Raw genomic sequence first — 26371 nt, forward strand, 5'->3', positions numbered from 1 at the left:
CGGTGGATGGGGCTAAACAGGCGGAGATGTAGAATCGGTGGATGGGGCTAAACAGGCGGTGACGTAGAATCGGTGGATGGGGCTAAACAGGCGGTGACGTAGAATCGGTGGATGGGGCTAAACAGGCGGTGACGTAGAATCGGTGGATGGGGCTAAACAGGCGGAGACGTAGAATCGGTGGATAGGGCTAAACAGGCGGTGATGTAGAATCGGTGGGCGGGGTTAAACAGGCGGTGACGTAAAATCGGTGGGCGGGGCTAAACAGGCGGAGATGTAGAATCGGTGGAAGGGGCTAAACAGGCGGAGATGTAGAATCGGTGGATGGGGCTAAACAGGCGGAGATGTAGAATCGGTGGATAGGGCTAAACAGGCGGAGATGTAGAATCGGTGGATAGGGCTAAACAGGCGGAGACGTAGAATCGGTGGATGGGGCTAAACAGGCGGTGACGTAGAATCGGTGGGCGGGGCTAAACAGGCGGTGACGTAGAATCGGTGGGCGGGGCTAAACAGGCAGAGATCTAGAATCGGTGGGCGGGGCTAAACAGGCGGAGATGTAGAATCGGTGGATAGGGCTAAACAGGCGGAGATGTAGAATCGGTGGATAGGGCTAAACAGGCGGAGATGTAGAATCGGTGGATGGGGCTAAACAGGCGGTGACGTAGAATCGGTGGGCGGGGCTAAACAGGCAGAGATCTAGAATCGGTGGGCGGGGCTAAACAGGCGGAGATGTAGAATCGGTGGATGGGGCTAAACAGGCGGAGATGTAGAATCGGTGGATGGGGCTAAACAATGGGGCTAAACAAGCGGAGATGTAGAATCGGTGGATAGGGCTAAACAGGCGGAGATGTAGAATCGGTGGATGGGGCTAAACAGGCGGAGATGTAGAATCGGTGGGCGGTGCTAAACAGGCGGAGATGTCTAATCTGTAGGCGGGGCTAAACAGGCAGTGATGTAAAATTGGTGGGCGGGGCTACACAGGGGGTGCTTTAATAATATAACTGCATACATTTCATTGCATGTCTGCATAAACTAGTTAACTGAACCAGTCCACTAAAACAAACCATCTTAAAGAATCAGTTCAAAGAAAATAATCAGATTTCCCTGTTTGTCTGAGGATTACAGTAATACTGTCATAAATAATGATCAGACCGATCGCTTCACTTCATAAGCCCTCATCAGGAGCCATGGGTGTTAAGTTTGTGCTTTAGATATGTTTGTTTTTTTAATTCTCAGAAGAGGGGCAGCTGGTGAATGTCATTCAATGAATTTAGCAAGAACCACGGTTTCTGCTAAAATCTTCTTTACTGATCTACTGAAGAAATGAATCTGAAGAATCTTGAATGGCCTGAGAATGAGTAAACTAACAGCAAATATCCACACGATTAAAAACCAGCGCCAGGCGTTTAATTTCATCCACAACAAACGTTCAGTCTGTTCTTAGTGATCTGAGTGGTACATTTCGGCAGATTCCTTTCTGAATGTGACACAAAAAAGAAGCTATTTATCTTGACGGCGAACTCCCAGCTTCCTGTGTCTTCATGTGTACAGACAGCTCTGTGCAATTCAGTTTTCATGCCCATTTCATACCCGTCATCGAGGAATCTACTGTTTCACTGGCACACAAGTCAAAGGCTCTCACCTCTTCAGTGATCGAGTCTAGTGAAGATGTGGCTTCGTCATACAGCAAAATGGGAGGGTTTTTAAGGATGGCGCGTGCGATGGCCACACGCTGCTTCTCTCCACCTGTCACAGGAAAAACACGCTCTAGATCACTCCAGAAGAAACCATCCTGTTCCTCTAAAACAAAGGAGCTCTTCACTCCCTTCAGAAAGTTACCTGAGAGCTTCAGGCCGCGCTCTCCGACCTGCGTGTCGTACCCATGAGGCATCCTGAGGATGGCGTCGTGGATCCCAGCCAGTCTGGCCACGCGGTACACGTCCTCCGCCGTGGCGTTGATGTTCCCATAGAGCAGGTTGTAAAATATGGTATTGTGGAAAAGCACGGCGTCCTGAAATTATATTTACATTTTGATTTCTCAGAAGATGAAATAAGTCTCTTTTTTTTCATAGCCTTAAATTAAGTCTAATTATGGTTCCCATGGTACCTTCCCACTAGTTTATATCAGATACTTATTTTTAAAGAGTAAGAAACACAAATGTTCCCTGAGGAGGTGATAATTAGATCTGCAGAGCCTCACCTGCGGCACGACGCCCACAGCTTTCCTCAAACTCTCCAGACTAACGTCACGGATGTTCTGGCCCGAGATGAAGATGTTGCCCTGCTGGGGCTCGTAGAAACGATAGAGCAACCGGACGATCGTGCTCTTCCTAGGAGAAAAAGAAAGTCAAATTCGGTTTTCTGTGGTTGTATTTGTATTTCAACAAAGTGTCAGGGTGAGGAGAGGAACATTTTTGACATTTGTCTTTCATCACTATACATGTTTAAGAAGAAAATATTGACCCAAAAAAAAAATATATATATATTTAATGTTTTTAAAGAAATCTCTTCTGCTCACCAAGCCTGCGTTTATTTGATCCAAAATACAGCAAAATACGGCAAAATACAGTAAAATATTTATACTATTTAATATAACTGCTTTCTATTTGAATATGTTTTAAAATGTAATTTATTTCTGTAATCAAAGCTGTATTTTCAGCATCATTATTTCAGCCTTCAGTGTCACATGATCTTTCAGAAATCATTCTAATCTGATGATTTACTTTTCTTGGTACTTTACTTAATTTTCATGGTTCCTTTGATGAATAGGAAGTTCAAAAGAACAGCAGTTATCTGAAACAGAAATATTTTGCAGCATTATAAATGTTTTTATTATCACTTTTGATCATTTTGAAGCATCATTGCTAAATAAAAAGATTAATTTCATTAATTACTTTCCCAAATAAATAAAAAATAATGATACTGACTCCAAGCTTTGTATAAGGTTACAAAAAATCTTTTCATTTTTAGATAAAAGCTTATCTTCACATCTTTCCATTCATTGAAGAATCCTGAAAGAAAATGATTCCACTATTTTTTATATTAATATTAATAATAATAAATGTTTCTTGAGCAGTAAATCATCATATTATTCTGATTTCTGAAGATCATGTGACACTGAAGACTGGAGGAATGATGCTGAAAATACAGCGGAGCATCACAGAAATAAATTACAGCTTAAAATATTTTCACATAGAAAACAGCTGTTTTAAACAGTAAAAATATTTCACAATTTTACAGCTTTTGCTGTATTTTGGATCAAATAAACGCAGACTTGATGAGCAGAAGAGACTTCTTTAAAAATATAAAAATCCTACTGTTCAAAATCTTCTGGCTGGAAACGTAAAAAAAAAAGAATATTACGTTTTTAAAAAAGCATACCAGGGCCTTAAAATGTTGGTTACCTTATTTCCTACAAATTAAAGTGGTTTTAATTCGTTTCACAGGAGCTCTGGGGTTAAATGTCTGAGCATGAGTTAATTTACTGTTTGGCTGTAAACGGGGCTCAAATGATGGCCCTTTAGTCTCTTATCACAATCTTAAATGCTAATAATCCAATACTAATCTAATAGTTCTCACTCCAAAGAATTTAAGGCTTTGCTGCTGTGTTTCTCAAAGTTATTCAGCTCCAATTGAAACTCTACTGTGCCAAGTTCAGTGTAACCTGAAGGTAATATAACATAAGTGTGTCTTTCCCGGAGCACTTACCCAGATCCACTGCCACCAACAATGGCCACCTTTTTCCCAGCAGGCACTTCAAATGAAACCCCGTTAAGCACCTTTTGGCCCTCCAAGTACTCAAAATACACATCCTCGAACCTGATGGTGGCTTCCTGGGGTGGAACGAGCAGCGGCGGGGCCATGTCTTTCTCCTTCAGGACACAAAGGGTCAAAAAAACACATTTAGCAAACGTACATTTAGAGGCTTGAAACAGGAATTGAAACCCAGTTCTACGACAATCCATTGGAATGACGCCATCAAGACAATAGTAGTTTTACACTAAATTGAGAAATCATATTAGGGTCCCACAGCAATGGCTTGATGGGCAGCGCTGTCCTGCGGTGAAAACCATTACTGACCACTGCCAACAACCGGACAGATTTCATTCACGCTAATTTCAGGCTGCATACCAAATTAGCCAAATGAAGAATGAGCTTCGTCAAGCTAACGCTATGAAAGACAGGAAACACTCAAATGTATCTGGGATTTAAAACAAATACTACGGCAAATTACACACTTTTGTAATATTCAACAATTTGACAGGAAACTCTTTTAAAGCTGTATTTTAAATGATAAAACAGCTGGAGCAAATAATAAAACACGATTCACAGGTATTCTTATAATAAAGCTTATAATCTGACAAAACGATTTGATTTTGTATTGTATACATTTGAGTGGCATTTATCAAAACGGAATATTATTTGGCATTTAACATAGTTCTGAATTTTATTTTATGTCAAATATTGAACATTTGAAATTAGATTTTATTTTATTTTTACAGCAGACTTTTATAGATGAGAATATAATACAATCAAAATTTCTGAATATTGAATTTTTGAATATTAAATGTGATGTTCCGAATTTCCTCTTCACGTTGGAAAATTGAAGCAAGATTAAAAAAAAAATGCAGTTTAAAAAATACGTCTTTAAAACTCTGCTATAAAAAAATTAAGTTGTTTTAAGTTTCAAATGTTCAGTATTCAAGTTAAAAAAATCACTAATGTGTCAATAATTCAAACGTACACAATACAAATTGAAGTAGTTTTGTCCTCCACACAGTAAAGGCGGCGCGCACCTTTATTTTGGGGTCGACGCTGAGCAGAGTGAAGAGCGTGTTCATGTCGATGAGGGCCTGTCGGGTCTCTCTGTACACGGTGCCCAGGAAGTTGAGCGGCATGGAGAGCTGGAAGAGCAGTCCGTTCACCATCACCAGATCACCCACAGTCAGAGTGCCTGCAGCCAAAACACACAATACTCATATTTATCAAGGTTTTCATTCACCACACGAAGAGCTTTCTGTGTTTGTCAGGCCTTGAGAACGATTGTTTGTTCACGATTAAACTTTTAATTCAAGGCCCCATGAAACCCATTGCACTTCCAGCGGAATCAAAGCTTTTTAAAAAGTATTCAAATAAATGTATTTACAAAAAACATTGCGTTTGATTTTGTTATTTTATCAAATAAGACGCTGCACAAAAGAACGCTATAAATTAAAACAGGGATTCAAGAATGTAATGGTTGTATGATAGTTCCTTAAAACTAATACGCTACATATTACTATATTCTGTCATAAGTTCTTCAAGATAAACCGCACTTTTATTTTGACACATAGCCACTATTTGTCTTGAAGGAGTAGTTCACTTCCAGAATAAGAGTTTCTAGGTAATGTACTCGCCTCGGTGTCATCTTCATGTCTTTCTGTCTTCAGTCGCAAAGAAATTAAGGTTTTTAAGGAAACAAATTCAGGATTTTTCTCCATATAATGGACTTCAATGGGGACGGACGGACTGAAGGTTACAAATGCAGCTTCAAAGAGCTCTACACGATCCCAGCCCAGGAATAAGAGTCCTGTCTAGAAAAACGATTGGTCATTTAAAAAAAGAATAAAAATACAAAATAACAAAAAGCACACAGAAGAAAAGCTAACTACGTTTGTCCTATCCAACAGGATTTCATCATGCGTGAAGTCCAGCTAGTGCAAGACCAGCATCTGTGGAAAATGACCAATCGTTTTTCTAGACAGGACTCTTATTCCTGGGCTGGGATCGTGTAGAGCTCTTTGAAGCTGCACTGAATCTGCATGTTTAACCTTCAGTCCATCAGTCCCCATTGAAGTCCATTATATGGAGAAAAATGAACTAATCCTTTAAGAACTAGTTTCACCAACCTCTAGCTTCACTAACTGGTCTAAGCAGTTAATGCAACTGGCCCCTAACGCTACTTTTGAGTAATTCGAGATGAAATGTGTCATGTTCACCTGCCATTATGCCTTTGCTTGCCATCACCATGATGGCGGTGAGGCCGACGCTGAAGATGGCGCTCTGACCGAAGTTGAGCATGGCCAGAGTCGAGGTGGTCTTCAGAGAGGACGACTCGTACACCTTCAGGAAACCATCGTAACGCTCGGCCTCATACTTCTCATTGTTGAAGTACTGAAAGAGAGAGAAATGTGAAATCAAGCTATTAACACGAGCTGGCGATGCCTCAATCACACATTCAGACGTTATTAAAGCTACAATGGCATCTCTCTGAAGAGCAGCAGCTGAGTAAACCACAGTCTAATGCCTTCACAAACTCTCCAGCAGAGAGGATGATGGGAGTGAAACACAAGAGCGACACAATTAATTAGCTCTGAAATCTGACAAACTGTGGTGAGGTGATAAACAGCGTGGAGGACAGTGACAGGATTGTAAAGAGCAGAAGACATGAAGAAAATATTATCAGAACTTGAGCACTATGCTTTTTCAAAACATTAATATATGGCCTGACATATCTATAAATCTGATATATAAATTTCACTCCGAAGATTCATTTAAAATTAAAAACACCACTTCTGTTTGTAGCAGAAGAGCAGTGCTTGATATTTATATCAAACAAAAACATATTGTAATAATTTATCACAATTTGCACTGTTTTTTTCTATATCTTTGAACAAATAAATATAGTTTGATGAGCAGAAGAAACTTTGTACTGATCCCAAATTTCGAGCGGCAGTGTAAATGCCATAAAGTTGTGCTGATATACCATGGTGCCACTGAGAAAGATCAGTAGTCTAATAATCTCATCAGCTTTTTTAACACTCCTGCACTGTCGTGACACTCTGAACATTTCATTAGAGCTCATCAAACTGTGGTGGAGGATGTACGGAGGATTGTTGTGTGAGTGAGGCCGCTTTAAAGAGAGAAACCGACACACACTGGGGTGTATGAGCTGGTGTAACGGATCTGGAGTGGGGGGAGATCTCATTATGCGAGCACACATCCTAAATCCACATGCATTGACACACCAGTGACAGGAAACAAAGCTCGGCACGAAATACATCTGCTCTTAGCAAGAACGCACAGCAGATTGAGCTGAAGAGCAGAAGATCTGAGACTCGAGACAGAAACAGCTTGTTAGATAATACAGGGCTCCAGACTGTGACTAAAACGCTAGCATTTACCACCAAAGATATTATTAAGAGTGACATTTTTGCTGAGATTGCCACTGGTGACTGTTGAATAAAATCTGATGGCATGCCTTTTCCTGTTTGTTTTGCAATCACAACATTTATATGTTGACACAGATGATGTAACTGAATTGGTTTCATAATTGATGAATTTCACAACATAATTTCCCCGTTTCAGATGAATCATGCAATCACTCGGTACGATCGAGTTTCTACTGAGTGACTGCATAATGTAGGGGAACCTTGCTACTTTACTTACTTTTCGAATTGCACATTTGTAATTCCATACATTACATTTCTATTAACTTGAACACTAATGAAGATCATTTTATAATCCTCTTATAATTTTCTATCCATCTATCGAAAATCTATCGATCATGCACACAGCCGAGCTTCGCTGGAAACAAGGTTGTGCTTTCTGATTTGTGTGTGTTCAGTATACAATGCAAAAACACAAAGAAGTTGCAACGACAATGTAGTTTTTCATTTGACCCACCTTAACGGTTTCATAATTGAGGAGAGAATCGATAGCAGCGTTTCCAGCCTCATTATCAGCCTTATTCATCTGGATCCTGAAGCGCGTCCTGATCAGACACAGACAGTGATTTATAATACAGCGGTGATCAACACAACAATGACTGCTATCTGTCAGACTCGTACAGTACCTCCACTGTGTCACAGCGATGGTGAAAGCGGTGTACGCCGAGAGCGTCCCCAGAGCGGCCAGAGCAAACTGACCGCCACATTTATAATACTGCAGAGAAACAGAAAAACATCTGTGAGGAACTGAAAGAGCCACATGTCTTCATATGCATGACATGAGACGAGATGCATCATTTATCTAAACAACCCACACTCATATTCATTTCATCCTGCATTTTCACCGTTTCACAATCTACTGTAATGGAGTGTGACGAATGGAGAAACGAACGGTTGGATTTGGATTAATCGAGCAGTGGAGGTGAATATTAGGCACATTAGGGAAAGCACAACTCGAGACTATTAGTGTTAACATCTCCTGTATTTCATTGAGCCTCTGACTACATCCCGTCCATGACTTTACATCTGTGAGCTGAACTTCGGATGCGTGTGATGTTAGGAGTCCTGCAGATGTCAGGTTCAATCTGGTTTCTGTATGGACTCACAAGTGAACACGTCATTGATTATTAGTGAATAAAATTACTTCTTATGCTCTAACCTTTACAAAAAGCCATTGTGTGAGATTTCAGCTCATTCTTGAACACAACAAAAGTGCCACATGCACTAATGATGTGTTACACTCAAGAGCGTCACTTTACTAATGATGTCCCACATTAGCCTGAGGAATAAAGAACTATTTTATTCCATATATTCTCTGTTATGTCATGCTATGTTATGTTGTCATGTCATGTCATGCTATGTTATGTTATGCTATGCTGTTATGCTATGTTATGCTGTTATGCTATGTTATGCTATGTCATGTTATGCTATGTTATGTTATGCTATGCTATGCTATGTCATGGTATGTTATGCTATGCTATGCCATGCTATGTTATGTTGCCATGTCATGTCATGTTATGCTATGCTATGCTGTCATGCTATGTTATGTTGTCATGTTATGCTATGTTATGATATGTTATGTTATGCTAAGTTATGCTGTGCTATGCTATGCTATGTCATGTTATGTTATGTAATGCTGTCATGTCATGTTATGCTATGCTATGTCATGTTGTCATGTCATTTCATGTTATGTTATGCTATGTTATGTTGTGCTATGCTATGTCATGTTATTTTGTGCTATGTTATGCTATGCTATGTCATGTCATGTCATGTCATGCTATGCTATGTCATGTTGTCATGTCATTTCATGTTATGTTGTGCTATGTTGTTATGTTGTGCTATGTTATGTTGTGCTATGCTATGTTGTGCTATGCTATGTCATGTTATGTCATGTCATGCTATGCTATGTCATGTTGTCATGTCATTTCATGTTATGTTGTGCTATGTTGTTATGTTGTGCTATGTTATGTTGTGCTATGCTATGTTGTGCTATGCTATGTCATGTTATGTTATACCATGTTATGTTATGCTATGCTATGCTATGCTATGCTATGTTATGTTGTGCTATGCTATGCTATGCTATGTTATGTCATGTTATTTCATGCTATGCTATGCTATGCCATGTTATGTGCGCCTGGTCTGGTGAATCTCAGTATAAACAATAGTAATTGCCATATAAAACTCATTTAGTGTAGGAAGATCCACTGATGAAAAGACACTGCGTAATCACCATAAAATCTGTATTTGACTGTATCTTAGCATCTGTTGCTGCAGTTACAGACAGCCTGCTTGTTAACACAAACTCAAAGTGTTTTATGCCACATTCATAGCACAGGCAGTGAAATGCTGTCCTGCTGATGATCTCCAACAAAAACAACAACTCTGTTTTAAAGACTCATTAACTGCAACAACTGTAGCAAAATGAACTTTATAAAACCGATTTGACTCAATATTTTGTTGGGTAAACTGTATGCAAGGCCGTTCCAGTGCATCAGTGGATTTTTCTGTACATTGCTATGTCTTGTAAACAGCCAGTGTACAGTTGGGCTAATGCACTTCATTTGCTTTCAGGAGGAATCGATTAATTTTTCTTATTATTATTAATTTGATCACTATCAGTAGCAGCTACAAAATTAATTCAATGCACTTACTGAACATTGTTCTCATTTATCTCATTGTTATTGTATTATTAAAAGCAAAAAGCCAGTCCAAGCCATCTTTTATGCGCGTTCACATTTACTGCTGCCCTGTGAAATATTGCGTGCAAACTCCAATCATTTACTTGAGTTAAATGAGCAGCTAGCAAAGCATTTCAGTTTACTGGTGTTCATCCAGCTCTTCAGCTTCAGCGCACACAGCTCCAACAGCAATGCACAACATTAATAACTATAATTGGGACAGTCATATACATGACATAAAGAGAACAGTACGGTAATAAAAAGTTGTGAACTCTTTGGGCTTATTTGCTGTGTTACAGTGCATTATTGTGGGAGGAGCCAAGAGCACATCCACTACACATCTGACCAGCACGCAACATAGTTCAAGATCACTTGTGCATTTGCAACTTATTTAGCAGATAATTAGTAATATGTTTATGTTGTAGAAATATCGGATTCAAATATAGCCTAATTAACCCACTAACAAAGAGTTTCAGCTTAATTAGCTCTTCAGCTACGCTGCTATTTGAAACATTTGCATTAATTTGTTACTTTTTCAACATCACTGATGAATTATTAATAAGTTATAACCAACACTTAACTTTTTATTGTATTATTTTCCATCAACAATATGGTTTAATTAAAACTATTTCATTTTTGTCTGTGTGGAGGCTATTGCATTTGATTCATCCATGGCACATGTATTTTGATTCTTTACACATAACTAATGTTGTCCATTGACTTGTTTGCATTAAGCATTATTTTATTTATCAGGCTTTTTCTTTTTTTGTTAAAGAAAGTTTGTGAAAGGAGAGTAAAAAATAATTGTAAAACTTACACCGGTTCAAAATAGGTTGCTGTACTAATTATGTTTTATTTATGTTGAAGTGTTTGGGACATGGTTTTTAATGGCGAGACTATATTTTAGTCAGACTCTCAAAAACGATCACAAAATTTAGATTTATAAGCCAAAATATCGGTTATCGGCCAACATACAAAGAATTATCGGTTATCGGTATAGGTCAAAATTGCCATATCGGTACATCCCTACATGACATATTTTGCTACCATTTCACTAAAGTGATTGCACCTTTACAGTTATTTTACCACAGTTAGAGAGAGGTTTTGGCACTCTTCATGTTGTCCCAATGAACAGCCTTTACAGTCTTTGTAAACATACTAACATGAGGACATCATTCTGACTTACCAAAATGCCGCTGACTAACATCATTTCAAAGATTGTAGGCCCCAGGTTAAAGACCAGAGCACTGAGCACGAAGCTGATTCCTCGAGTGCCACGGTCGATGGTTTTGGACAGCGCTCCTGTCTGCCTGCTCAGGTGGAAGCCCAGGTCCAGGTTGTGAAGATGGAGAAAGACGTTCTTGGCGATCCTCCTGATGGAGCTCTGAGCCACCTTCCCGAACACTGCGTTCCTCAGCTCATTGAAGAGAGCGGCTCCGGCGCGGGAAACACCGTCTGAAAACACACGCGTGCACCGTCAACACAACACAAACTCAAAAGCACAGAAAACTAAAATTAGATGAAGTGTGTGCCACCTCATTTACATAGCTGCTGGAGAAACAAAGGGAGTGATTCTGTGCGGCGATGACAACTTCCAATAAATTAGGCGTTATTGGAGACAGTCACAGCAGCACACTACACATTATTGGGATGTGCATATGCATGAATGTTAACAAGCTTCAGGGAATATTCACAGTCAGAGGCAGGAAACACATTCGACTGCATGACAACAGAGTACGGTGACGTCTTCCTCTTCACACGAGAGCACCTAAAGCTCATTAAACCAGCGCGTTTAAACTCTTCTTGACCCATGAACAGATCTGACTCACTGTAGAGCTGCTTTCCAACATTAACACCATCTAGGTAACAAGCGCCTTGTTAAGGGTGGATATACTTTAACCCTTTAAGCCCTGAAGGCATTTGTGCCTCCCTGAAGGTGTTGTTTTTTCAGAGTGATGCACAAAAATAATAACTCATAACTCCAAAACGGTCAAAAGGGAGAAGCTAAAGTAAAGGTTAATGTCATCAAAACTGTTGATCCGTATTGGCTGAAGTGAGAGACTGTCAGTTTTGAATGCTTATATCTTCTAATTGCAAAATTTTGCCATTGTCTTGACATGAACATCCCATTTAGGTTTAATCTGTTCGAGGGAGACAAACCTGCTCTTAATGCATCAAATTCTAGTGCCTTCAATACAATATCAATCAACACAAATTCTGCAGATAATCTGTGCCTTGTAGCGCACACAAATCACACAAGCAGCAGCAGAAGCAGAGAAGCATTTAATGGTCTGTGTGCACAGGACCTAATGGCTCTCATTAATATATGCAGTTATGGGAAGAAAGTGAATTTGACTTTAAGACACAATGATTCACTAAGTGGTTAGTTACCATCATTCATTATTGTCTTTTATCTTTATTCAAACATGCACTTGGGCTCCACTGGATGGCACAGACTGCATACTGACATCTCCAACAAAAGCCAACTAAGACTTGGATAAATTAAGATAATTAATTACTCTGTATGGTCAAACTCCTTGACAGGAAATGTTTGTGATCAATTATTATAGACAAGTTATAAATGCATTAAAGTAGTAATGGAATCGCAGTATTTTGTGTGATAAAGCTATAGCATCTATGCATTTATACTAATATTTCTTCATACAAATACCAAAAAAAATTGTTACATTACAGTTGTAGTCGACCCTTATTGGTCTTTTGGCAGCTGAAGCAATATCTCATGGCGATGGGTAATTGTTTAAGAAACCATTGGGGTGAATAATCATTTCTCTCTGCTAATAAAGTGGTATTGTAGCCAGAAATTTGAGGTCAATGCTGTCAAAGAGAGCAGCATCTGAAGCAAACTTCCAAATTGCATTTGCACCCAGAGCAGATGCATGCATGACAAGACACATTACAATAAATCTAAAAAGCAATATTGACAAAACTTTTGGGGAAAGGTCAGTTGGCGCTTAATATGCAGCACGCTTCCCAAAATGAAGCCAAACACCTGCCAAGACAGGAGCAGGCCGGACTCACAGCCAATCAGAACGGCCGTTGCCATGGTGGCCACCGTGTTCGGCGCGTCGCTCAGGTTCAGCATGTGTCCCGACATCTGGTTCAGGCCGTCCACCGCATATTTAAACATGAAGGGCACCATCACGTTGGTTATCTGGAGGACAAGCAGAAAAAGGAGAGGTTGAAGTGAGCACGCCAAGTGTTCCTGAGTGCACTGATGGACAGAGGCTTTAACAGTCGCTTGATGCATCCACTAATGGAACTGAAATGGTTATTAAAGCTAATTAAAAGCTTGCGGACAGCTGCTGGGTCGTGCCAATAAACAGCAGCACATTAGACGGGCGACATCTCTCTTGAAACTGGCCCTCACCCCTTTCTACGTATGACACATTTGAGCTGAATGGCACATTTCTATGCCACACGATGACGAATCTTGAGTGTTTCTCATGGAGCCTTTTGCGAACGTGTAGGGGTGTTCATTTGGATGGTTCATCACGACACAGTCTGATATTAATTCTCATAGCCAGCAATGCAATATAAAAAAAAAAAAAATTACAATTCAACAGGATTCGATTCAGGGGTATATCAATCAATATTATGATATTACATTTTTATTAACTAACAAATGTAACCAAAATATAGAACATAAACATTTATCTGAAAATTGCACATCAAGTACCCCCAATTTGTAGACATCCATACACGTACAAAAACAAACACACACACAAAAATACTTTATTTTTAATAATAAAGAAAAATAAATAATTGAGACAAAAAAAAAAACAATGCAATGTTTAAAAATAGTAATACAAAAAGGTAAAAAAAAGAGAGATATTTGTTCAGTAAACTACTGCCTAATATTAAAAGAAAGCAATTTTATGTTTAGTTTTTTTCCCCTACCCCAATTCCCAAACGACTATGATGCAAAAACTATTGATATCATATATACACTGTAAAGAAATTAAACATACAAATAAGGCTGCTTGGTACATTTCTTGAGAAAGAACAAAGTTAATTTAGAAAATAAAATGAACCGATGTAAGACTTAACATTAAAATCACCCGAATTGTTGATTATAGTTCATTTCGTTGTACTGACGTTTATTTATGTGGTTTTAAATTCAATTCAATTGTACAATGATATGTTTAATAAAATATACTGAGAATCATCAATGTGTGAGAGCTGTCTGAATGAATCTACTAAACCTCATGTTGCTCCAAATCTGTATGATCTGACTTTCTTCTGCGCAACACAAAGATAACATGATAAATGTTGGGGTCCAAAACACACTGGGCTCTACTAACTTTCCTTTTAAGGACAAAAAAAAAACTCAGACATTTTAAAATAAATTATTTTGTGTTTTCTGCAGACAAAAAAGCAAGTCATGGAGGTTTGCTTTTACAGAGAGCAATGTCACTGCAAAGCAGGGATGTGTAATGTACTAATTACTGCACTGAAGCCTCATCTGTGGACCAACACCTCAGAGATAATATCACTATAAAACATAGCAATGCCCTTTTCCAAGAGGACAGAGTCAGGAGGCAAGTTGCTCTGAATCGGGTTTAGTTACTAACAGGACCACTCTATAGCTGTCTCAAACATACTGCACGAGTCAAACAAAACCTTTCTGTAACAGAGATGAAGGTTTGTCAAGCTTTTATTACTTTCTTGCTCAATAACAGAGTACGGTTTTCTCCACGTTGAATTCTGCACCACGGGACGACAAGATGTCAGCGGTCAGGACAAGCTAATAATTAAAGGGAGTTATGCATTTATGAAGCCCTTGGCAGTCTTTATCAATTTATAATTTAACAATTAAAAAGGAGTCCAGGAAAACTAAATGGGGAAAAAAACGGAATCAAGAAAAATGTAAACGTAAAAAATGAAATTTGCAAAAAATTATACATAACATAAAAATAAAACCGATTTCATAAGGCCCTAGTTACATCCAGTGTTGTTTTGGGAGGGGTGTTCACCGTCTCATCTCACAGGTCTTGTGATTGGACGATGATCTGCCAGAGCCAATCAGACGCTAGGAGGCGTGTTTAAAGACCCAGATGTGACACGAGTGTGGGAGGAGTGTTTGCGTTTCCTGCATTGGCTCTTACTTGGTTTTTCCAATTCAGAGTTTCTCTGTGTTAGAGTTTGCTTCTGTTGAAACTTTACTCATCATAGTGTTGTTCTACTGAGTTTATGATGTGACTCGACTCTCCGTCTACCAGAGTTTATTCAAGGAAGTTGTACAGGCACAAACCTTAAAGAACAGAAACAGTCTAAACAGTTTACATTTCCCATGCATGACTGATTATTTGAATGCTTTTTGCTGAAGCTTAGGATTAAATCTGAACATCTATAATGTCCTTTCTCCATACATAGCGATGGGACCAGGTTAGTATGTGACGTGACTTACATCTTTACAGCACGCAGAGTGAAGTTGTTCAAGCACACTAGGTTATGAGCGGCTGAAACTGATGAATTCATGTTAATATTTCTTTTGTTTAGTTTAGAGTTTGGTTGGTGTTAGTTAGTGTGTTTTAGTGTGTGTGTTACTTTTATTGATTTCATTTCTTTAGAACTGCACATCCCTCACTTTGTTATAGTGGTTGACCGATATATCGGCCGATATTTGGCAATTTGTTAAATATCGGCCAAAGTTTTTCTGCTTTATTTATTTTATTTAAAGGATTTCAAATTTCTTGAATATTAATAATAATAATAATAAAAATAATAATAAAGGCTATCTGCCCCCCTACTTTCTAAGATATCGGCGGTCAAAAAACACATATCGGTCGACCACAACTATTTTATCAATCACAACATATCAAAATACAAACAGCCTCTATGTTTATTCTGTCACAGGACTAGAACTGTATAAGAAGAGAATAAATGATGGTATAATAAAGAAACGCACCTTGGCTCCAGCGAGGAGACCCAGTGATAAGACCACTCGAGCGCGCAGGTCCGGTCTGTCCTTGGGCCAAACATACATCAGCATGGCTGCAAGGATCTTCGACGAGTTCACTTCCTTCATCTGCAACAAGCAGAAATAGAGCACTTCTCAGTTTAAAAAGCACACAATTACCTTTCATTCTCTTAAGACATGCTCATTAAAGCCAAAACAGAATGTTTAAATAGGAGCATCCCAACAAATTATCAAGTTGTAAAAAGTATTCAGACACCAACATGTCACACATTATTTGCTATAATGGTTATACAATATGACAAGAACTCAAGGGTTAAACCATGTCAGAACAACTTCATCTTAAGCTAAACATGTTCAGGTCAAAGTTTTGGAATAATCTTGTTCCCAAATTGTAATCAATTTTACTGGTAGTCTACTATATTAAAGGTGCTGTAGGGAACTTTTGTAAAAAAAATATTTTTTACATATTTGTTAAACCTGTCATTATGTCCTGACAGTAGAATATGAGACGGATAATCTGTGAAAAAAATCAAGCTCCTCTGGCTCCTCCCAGTGTCCTATTGCCATTTGCAGAAATACATCGCTCCCGGTAAAAAATAACCAATCAGAGCTGCGGTCCGTAACTTTGTTTGTGTTCAAAATGTAGAAAAATGTATATAATAAGCGAGTACACCATGAATCCATTTTCCAAACCGTGTTTTTAGCTTGTCCTGAATCACTAGGGTGCACCTATAATAAGTGTATATATTCAGACTATTTTAGATTGCTTCGGGGATACCGCGGCGGAGTAACCCAGTACCTTTGTGATTCTTCATTAGACATAAACAGAGAGAAGTAGTTCCGGCTACGATGTTCTTCCGCAACACGCAAGCAGTTCTGTTTATTAACCACTAGAGCGTCAAAAGTTACCTACTGCAGCTTTAAGTCAGTTTCCTTTATTTTGCAATCCTCACGTATATAAATGACCTACTGTATAGTGTCCTGCAACCACTAGTAAAATGATATCAAAAATGATATCTGGTCTCTGAATGATGTTTGGTTTGAGTGTGCATTATGATGTGTTGATGTATGCAGAAAGAGAGCAGTAATCTGACTCCAGCTCAGATCCATCATGAACAGAAACATTAAACATTACTAATAATGAGGCTCATATATAATCAAACACCTCTCTGCAGTGGGGACCAGATCTGAGGAGAGACTAGATGAGCAGACCAACACCATTCATTTAATGAGTCACATTTTAATGAATTAAAATAATAATAATATTGAAAAAAAAATATGTTTAATTAACTACCTAAAAATTTTGACAATACCAGGACCTTATGAATTATTATAATTATTTTTATTTATTTTTTCAAAAGTTGAAAATGTGTTTTATAATTTAATACAGATCTGCAGAAACTGTGGTTAACAAATTAATTTGCAATTAGATTAACCTTTTAAAAAGTTATCAAATAAAAACACATCAGTTCTTTTAGAACAAAACCTTGCATTTTTGTCAAATAATGTGTTTTATTAATGTTTAATTTATAATTTTGTCAGAAAAAAAATCTCTTGATTGTGTGATAAATGTTTTAATACATTATAGTATCATTATTATAAGTAAATTACACTATAGATTAATATGTCATTAATTTTCAAGTTTAATCAAACTTTGATGTTGTGAAGACCTTTGAGTTTCTCACATCCAGTGTTAAACATGAAACTACAACAGATTCTGTGATTGCTGATGTATAATCAATACAGAATATAATATAATATAATCATTACAAGATGTGAAGGATCTGTGTGTGTCTTGCTTCAAGAGAGCAATCACTCATTTGTGTTGTGTTATACTTTCATATGAATGTATTATTTATTCATTTATTTATAATACATTTTATTAACCCATTGAATCATTTCACCATTTACAATAACACTTTTATAAATTAATTTAATTGATTCATTAACTGAAGTTACTGTGTGGTGTTTGCGTTGAGACATACATCGTATGCATGTAGTGGATCTGGGAGTGCACAAAGTCAGACCTCGTGCTCGCGGGGCAGTTCTGGTGACATATTACAACTGAATGAAAGCTAAGCTTCATCCAAAAATGGCCCTAGGTTTGTCACTATGTACCTTTTCTGGAATAAAGGTCTCTAAAGGGGTCTGAGAGTTGCTGAATATAGTGCTAAAGTCATGGTCATGTCTGTGAGATGTGGGAGCTGAAGGCAGTGGTGGCTGGTCAGTGTGTAAATCAATGGAAAACACTGCACTATGCTGTCATCGGTTAATATAAGTGTCATGTTTTGTGTAAAAAAAAATCAATATTTAAGCTCAATTACATAGAAGCAAGAAAAAAAAAAAGCCTTACCACATTTTTGGGGTCTGCACTGAGTCCTGCACCTGCATTTCCGTGCCAGCACGGTCTCTCTGAGATCTGTAAACACTAAAACACACCAAGCCACGCATTACACTTCCCACTGCATTCTGCATTTTTTATTTATTTTTATACAAATAATGGTTTATGCATTAAAAACAATAATCTTTCAATTGTTGCCCTGTCAATCGTTGGCTTATTAAAAGACTAATTACTTTCAACACAAATATGAATTGGTACAGTGGCCGAGACAACTCAACGCGTTTAACTCATTTGAAACACAATCAAATTGAATATCCCCCTTATTCTTTTACATATTTTACTGTGCACAAATCAGAATAAGAATGAAGTCTGAATTCCTACATAAATATTGTGTTACACTGAATGATAACGTAACAATATTTCAACCAAATTTTGACATTTTATTCTCCAAAAACTTTTTGATTCTTTAAAAGTAGACACTTTACTTGCATTTAATGTCCTTTCTATGGACATAAAATCCCTTCTGTCCATTTATTTTGATGCGTACATCTTAACATTTTTGACCCATACACACACACACATATCAGTGTCTTGTATTTTCCACTCACTTTCACTGTTTCTAGGATCTGTTGGCTGTTGGGACGTCTGCTGTTGGCCCATACTGAAGATGCTCGGCTTTGACTTGACAGCTGAATGAAATACATGAAATATCAAACACATTAACATTTTCACTGGACTACTTTAGTATCAGGTCCATAGTTTAACTTGTTTCCAAAGTTGCATTATACATAAAAACCTACTCTTAAAGATAAGTTCACATTTCAGCTGGCTCCATTGGGGGCATATTTGGTGAAATATGACGTATGATTTTTATGTGATATGTAACGACTGGTGTACACTACAGCAAAATGCATCAGTAAATCTAATCTAGTTCTGGCCATGGAGCTAATTAACCTCATGCTTCTGAACAATTAATATATTACTGGTCACTGGCATTGATGCTACTTATTAAGTAAGTTCAATTATGATCACATTATACAGAATGCACTGTGAGCTATCACTCATTTTCAGCGTTCACAGATTCCTGGCAAAGTGACGTCATTAACTGTGTAAATACATCTGAATGCTATTTTAGATGCCGAGAGGCGGGGTCAGTAGAGCTCATTAGCATTTAAAGAGACATGCACCAAAATGGGTCGCAGTTGCTGACAAGGTTTTTTTTTTTATTACATGACCACTGGGGAATTTTCACCAAAATATGTTGAGGACGTTTCATGAAGACCCTAATGAATCATACCAACTTTTCAATAACAATGTCAGCTGTCAATGTCACAAGGACTCTGACAGGTGTCAGAGAGAGAAAAGATAGTTCGGTCACAACATCACAAAGGGGTTTGTGAGTGTAAACAGGGCTCGGTCTCGTGTTACACTGATATGAGCTGAAGAGAGGGAGAGATCAGTCTTATCTGAGCACACATGTTCATACCACATGACCCACGGGAGGGAAGGAGTTAACTCCGAACCAGAGGTTACCAATTAAATCTGAAACGATCTACAACAGACACAGTAGTGTACATACTCGAATCAACCAATCCGCTGATGTTATATACCAGGATATAGTGTAAACGCGTTGACTATAACAGCGAAAGATCCTAAGATTGACTAACAGAGAGATTCACGTTTACACAACAGAGGAGTCACGGTTTCATTAGTCACGAAGGACCATGACAACTTCCTGCCACAGTAAACACCGGACAGAATAAAGAGGAGCATGCACACAGCGATACAAGCAGCTGAACTGTCACAGATTAGTGAACTCTAGTGAGTGTGTGAAGTTTGAGTCCTGGAGTGTGTGTGTGTGTGCGTGTGTGTGTGTGACAGAGGTGACTGTCACGTTACCTGGGAAGTGCTCCACTGTCTCCGGTTATCCGCCGCTCGGTGCTCGCGACAGCTCCACCCGTGAACGGCGCTGCTCTGCTGGAGCAACAGGGACAATCTACGCCTTTGCAAGTGAAATCCGCACTTCAGAGAGACCGAGAGCGGCGCCATGCTGAACCGACGGGCTGAGTGAGCGAACGTCACGCGCCACGTCACTTCCGCGCATGCGCCTGCGGTGGCCAATAGAGATAAGCTTTTGTTCGTGATGCTTTTATGCAACTCCAGCACTGAAGGGCGACATTGAGTGTATGTTGTGAAACCAGAAAAAAACCCTGCCAGCATGGACATTTATATATAAGCACAATTTTTTCACAATTTTATATATATATATATATATATATATATATATATATATATATATATATATATATATATATATAGAGAGAGAGAGAGAGAGAGAGAGAGAGAGAGAGAGAGAGAGAGAGAGAGAGAGAGAGAGAGAGAGAGAGAGAAATTTGAATGTTGAGGAAAATTTCATTTATTTCAGTAATTTAACTCAAACTGTGAAACTCGTGTATTAAATTAATTCAGTCCACACAGACTAAAGTGATTTAAGTCTTTAGTTCTTTTTATTGTGATGATTTTGGCTCACATTGAACCAAAACCCACCAATTCACAATCTCAATAAATTAGAATATGGTGACAATCAGTAATGAATGATAAATGAGGCTTCCTGAGCCACTGAGACCCATAGACAGTAAAAGAAAGCTGAGACCGCTCGCATCGAAAGGTTCATTACTCGAAGCTTCATACATTATTGCTCACTAGTGACACCTAGCTACTGTGCAAAGAAATAGCAGACCAATAAATTAATACTGGATCAATGACCTGAGCAGACATTTGTCCATTGCCTGGGTATCAAATAAAATATGTTTCTCTCTCTGTCTGAATTTATTCGTGCAGAGACAACTGTCACACACAGATAGTGACAGTAGGAACAACAAAAGCGAGACTGTGTTGAGTGTAGTTCTTATGGTGGAGGGAGTGTAATAACGCAAATTGCAACCGTAAAGTGTGGGGTGGGAAAGGTTAAGAATTGTTTCTGTTGTTTTTTGTGCATTAAACTTTTACTAGTTTTAGTGCAGTGTTGTGCTTATGGGACTATTGATTTAGAGGAACAAACTGCCACACTGCACTTTGGGGTGGGTGAAGGAAGGATCACACATTATTTTTATTGAGGAACAGAATTTTTTCAGGTGTGTTGGGGCTTAGACGATTCCTCCTTTTGGACAGAACCTCTCCGGCCTTGGAAAAGATCCTTTCGCATGGAACAGAGGAATGTCAGTGCCAGCTGGTTTAAATGAGGATACAGATGTTTATGTTGAGCCCAATATACTAGTGGATCCTCAGATCTTGTGAGATTCACTTTGGATAAATATTGATTTGATTGATAAAGATTGTTAGTAGTCTGTGCAAGCTCATGCAGTGCTCGATAATGCCTGAGCAACAGCAATCATTTCACCTAGAAACATAAACGAATAAACATGAAATATAATACAGCCTTATAGTGAGTATTATTGAACTTGCTTTTATTGTTTTTCAAACTTTGAAGTCACTTTTTTGCTACTTGGTAATTTTTAAGCAACACGGAGTCGTTTTCCCTGAAGGGCTGATGTAATGTCCATCTTTCAAATCAAGTCAAGTCTGCTTTATCGTCAATTCTCCCACATGTACAGCACATGCATAAAGAGAATTGAAATCGTGTTACTCTCAGACCCTTGGTGCACACAGATAACACTAACAGTAGAACATTAAATACAGATAAAATACAAAGTACAAAGAGGTCATATAAAAAGAAAGATAAGAAAAGCAGCATGGCAGATAGAGTGCAAACCAGTGAGGTAAATAAACAGTGCAGATATAATGATTTTAGTGCAAAGAGCTTAAGTCTGATTAAAGTGTCATTAATCTTTCAACTTTTTATTGACCATTCTGCAATATTGATGAATCATTTGTATTCTACGGACACTTCAGTTGTGTCTTCTCTTGACCTCTCACTGATGATCAATGCGGCGTGGGATGGAGTGGATCAGTCTGTGGCACTGCTCAGGTGTTATGAGAGCCCAGGTTAATCTGATAGTGGCCTTCAGCTCTTCTGCATTGTTGGGTCTGGCATATCACATCTTCCTCTTCCAATACCCCATAGATTTTCTATGGCATTAAGGTCAGGCGAGTTTGCTGGACGATTAAGAACAGGGATACCATGGTCCTTAAACCAGGTATTGGTAGCTCTGGCACTGTGTGAAGGTGCCAAGTCCTGATGGAAAATGAAATCTGCATCTCCATAAAGTTGGTCAGCAGCAGGAAGCTAAAGTGCTCTAAAACTTCCTGGTATACGGCTGCGTTGACCTTTGACCTCGGAAAACACAGTGGACCAACAACAGCAGATGACATGGCACCACTAACCATCACTGACTGTGGAAACTTTACACTGGACCTCAAGCAACGTGTATTGTGTGCCTCTCCTCTCTTCCTCCAGACTCTGGGACCCTGATTTCCAAAGGAAATGCTAAATTACCTTCATCAGAAAACATAACTTTGGACCAATCAGCAGCAGTCCAGTCCTTTCTGAAGCGAGACGCTTCTGACGCTGTCTGTTGTTCAAGAGTCTCTTGACACAAGGAATGCGAAGCTGAAACCCATGTCTTGTATACGTCTGTGTGTAGTGGTTCTTGAAGCACTGACTCCAGCTGCAGTCCACTCTTTGTGAGTCTCCCCCACATTTTTGATTGGGTTTTGTTTCACAATCCTCTCCAGGGACCTTGTGCAGTCTTTAATATTGGGTTTGGGACATTGCAAGATTGTTTTTCAGTGTAGATCTACCATCATTAACATGTTACTCCTCTTTTCCTGTAACTCGAACTCTTTTGTATGCCACCTCTCTCTGAGCTTGTATGGGAGCTTGTGAGAAATGCTCCTGATACTGGCAACTGTGTCCAGTTCTTCCATGAATTCCAAGTTTTCTGTTCCACTGCAGCAGTTTCTACAAAACAATGTGAAAACCTGTAAAGCAGGATACCTGTAACTCAAGAAGTATTAATGATATATTAAAGCCCTTTTAGATATTGTGTCTTATCAAACTTTTGGTTTGGCATCTTCAGACTCTATATGGTTTATTCCTAGATATATTTTGGATCTTAATATGACTCCAGGAGTAAATTGTTGAAACAGAAACTGTAGTAATTTTCAGATGTCAAAAACCAAATGTGGGACACTTTGCATAAACATGATAACTAAGTATATCCTGTTGAATATAAAAATAGCATAAATAGATCCGGAGACCTGTTTATGGCTTAAATCCATGACTTAATTTAATTTAATCAAAATAATGATGAATTATGGATTGCTGAGGTGAAACTGATGTTTCGAAGCGTAGATGTTTCCAAACACTGCTCCAAAGTATGATTTATTTTAAAACACCTCTGTCACATGACAACGTTTAAATATAGCTTTGTGTTCACATGTGTTTTGACCGACAGGCGGCAAAATAAAAATCTCACAATGTAACAAATGTGATTCATTGCGGACTGATTTCTTTACTTCGTATGAACCAAATTAACCTATAATTATAGTTTAGTTTACTGCATAATTACTGTTTGCTCTCACACCAGCGCCCCCGTCCTGTCAGGGGTGGCACATCATTTTAACAGTTTCCCCTCTCATCTATAGAGGACAACAATCTCACAAAAAAAATAAACAACATACTATATTTAATTAAATTAATGTTAATACAGTCTGTTAAGTACTTAGGCCTATAAGTTATGATTGCATGAGTTACATTCTGAGCAGTATGGCAGGTCTGAGAATGTTCTTATCATGCTTTGCGTTGAAAAAGAGAACGTCCTTATTGTCTTCAATGAATATTCTGTACATTGTGGCCTGCTTAAAATTCAAGATATTACCTGCCATTATAAATGTGGAATCGGAAAGCTGCCATCTCTCTGTTCTGTTCCAGCTGACCTTCGCATTCTGTTCAGCATTTTTAATTCATTCAACATCCAGCCATCAGTGATAATTGTAGACCTCCTAGGGAAATTACAGTGCTTGGTAGATAGCCAAGTGTTGAATGGCACAAAGATGAGTCTTCCAAAATAGCACAATAATGGACATTTCACGGCTGGCATTCTTACACCTAATAATTCTGTGAAGATTAAATGTGAAAGTCTTTCAGCTTTTCCTTAAAAAAAAAAAAAACTCAGTTAATAGTGATTAATAACATAACATAACCTCAGTTCTCTGAGATAACAGGATTGAGCATTGTATTTACTATGCTAGGGGAAAACCGTTTTTCTCAGAGTACTGAAGCCTGATTTGTTAACGCTTGTGTAGGTGCATGAACAAACGGCATTTCAGCCCCATATTGTTTCATTTCATGTGATAATCTCCAGATCGTACGAGCATTTGTCCTCGCACATAACGATTTCTGATGTTGAACAACATATGCAATATTTACAATTCGTGATCGGGGCGCCTCCGACGTTCACCCAAGTAGATTCAGTCACTCTTAACACACCTCACACCACAGGAAAATCTGATAAAATAATCGTTAGAACCACCCAGGGGCGAAATCAGCACAAAATAAGCCAGATTATCTTCTGCTGTGTACCCAAGGATCAGAGACTTTCATTTGCTAAATACATGCAGAAAATATAAAATAAAAGTAATATTAAAGTAATTATATATATAAGGTATAAATGAAATTAGAGTTTGATTCCAAAATGCAATAAATCCATTTTTATTGATTTGAATAACAATTTATTTTCTTTACCAAGAAAATGGCAAACAGAAAATTTTTGTTTCAAACTTTCACATAGAATCTTTAGGTTATAATAACACAAACTCAAAACTAGGTTTTGATTTTAAAAGATTTATTATAAAAAAATATATATATATATTCTCCCCAAAATGCTATAAAATCATGGAATCAATGTTTGTTTATCACAAAGTAGATGAGGAAAACTAGGATGCCGGTTGAATTCAAAGCAAAGCTATTACTGTCTAAAGTCCATGCAATGGCAATGGTGTGCTGTGATTGGTTGTTACTGTTTACAGTACGTGGAATGGTGCGCTGTGATTGGTTGTTACTGTTTACAGTACGTGGAATGGTGCACTGTGATTGGTTGTTACTGTTTACAGTATGTGGAATGGTGTGCTGTGATTGGTTGTTACTGTTTACAGTACGTGGAATGGTGCGCTGTGATTGGTTGTTACCATTTACAGTACGTGGAATGGTGTGCTGTGATTGGTTGTTACTGTTTACAGTACGTGGAATGGTGTGCTGTGATTGTTTGTTACTGTTTACAGTATGTGGAATGGTGCGCTGTGATTGGTTGTTACCGTTTACAGTACGTGGAATGGTGCGCTGTGATTGGTTGTTACCGTTTACAGTACGTGGAATGGTGTGCTGTGATCGGTTGTTACCGTTTACAGTACGTGGAATGGTGCGCTGTGATTGGTTGTTACCGTTTATAGTACGTGGAATGGTTCGCTGTGATTGGTTGTTACCATTTACAGTACGTGGAATGGTGCGCTGTGATTGGTTGTTACTGTTTACAGTACGTGGAATGGTGTGCTGTGATTGGTTGTTACTGTTTACAGTACGTGGAATGGTGTGCTGTGATTGGTTGTTACTGTTTACAGTGCGTGGAATGGTGCACTGTGATTGGTTGTTACTGTTTACAGTATGTGGAATGGTGCGATGTGATTGGTTGTTACCGTTTACAGTACGTGGAATGGTGCGCTGTGATTGGTTGTTACCGTTTACAGTATGTGGAATGGTGCACTGTGATTGGTTGTTACTGTTTACAGTATGTGGAATGGTGCACTGTGATTGGTTGTTACCGTTTACAGTACTTGGAATGGTGCGCTGTGATTGGTTGAGTGGATATCGCATTCTGCAAAAAAGGAGACTTGCTTTTGTTTCGTGGTTCGAAAAAAAAGGAGAAAACATGACCTAAAAACTCTGCGAATATTGCATTTTGCTTAAATTTTAAAAGTGACTTTTTAGTACAGACCAGATACAATACTGATTTTGGTGGAAACTCAATTTCTTTTTTTAAAAAATGCTGTTTATCACGTTTTTGAACTGATATATAGTGGCAGGGTGAAAAGGACACGACGCGAGGATGGATTTTATAAGGGGTAAAGTGGTGGTGTGAGGCGGTTTGGTGCTACGCTTCCTCTCCTTTTGGTGCGCTGTGCGGTGTGGGTCTGTGCTCTCCAGTGTGCGGTGGGGCTGGTGGTCACACACTGCTCTCTGCAGAAACAA

General features: G+C 38.5%; 1 protein-coding gene across 1 annotated transcript in view; it reads right to left on the reverse strand.

Annotated features, from left to right (window-relative positions):
* The window catches only part of LOC128026866 (iron-sulfur clusters transporter ABCB7, mitochondrial), a 29201-nt gene extending 8920 nt beyond the window's left edge, over window positions 1-20281 (reverse strand). Inside the window, exons 1-14 of the mRNA XM_052614114.1 lie at window positions 20065-20281; window positions 18774-18854; window positions 18178-18252; window positions 15813-15932; window positions 12923-13055; window positions 11070-11338; window positions 7832-7920; window positions 7663-7750; window positions 5976-6150; window positions 4794-4951; window positions 3706-3869; window positions 2198-2327; window positions 1837-2008; window positions 1640-1743 (exon numbers count right to left, since the gene is read on the reverse strand). Of these exons, the coding sequence (XP_052470074.1) occupies window positions 1640-1743; window positions 1837-2008; window positions 2198-2327; window positions 3706-3869; window positions 4794-4951; window positions 5976-6150; window positions 7663-7750; window positions 7832-7920; window positions 11070-11338; window positions 12923-13055; window positions 15813-15932; window positions 18178-18252; window positions 18774-18854; window positions 20065-20214 (1908 nt within the window). The 5' untranslated portion in view covers window positions 20215-20281. The remainder of the gene's footprint in view (window positions 1-1639; window positions 1744-1836; window positions 2009-2197; window positions 2328-3705; window positions 3870-4793; window positions 4952-5975; window positions 6151-7662; window positions 7751-7831; window positions 7921-11069; window positions 11339-12922; window positions 13056-15812; window positions 15933-18177; window positions 18253-18773; window positions 18855-20064) is intronic.
* Between the last annotated feature and the right edge of the window lie 6090 nt (window positions 20282-26371).

Source organism: Carassius gibelio, chromosome A14 (assembly GCF_023724105.1).
Source record: "Carassius gibelio isolate Cgi1373 ecotype wild population from Czech Republic chromosome A14, carGib1.2-hapl.c, whole genome shotgun sequence".
Taxonomy (NCBI): domain Eukaryota; kingdom Metazoa; phylum Chordata; class Actinopteri; order Cypriniformes; family Cyprinidae; genus Carassius; species Carassius gibelio.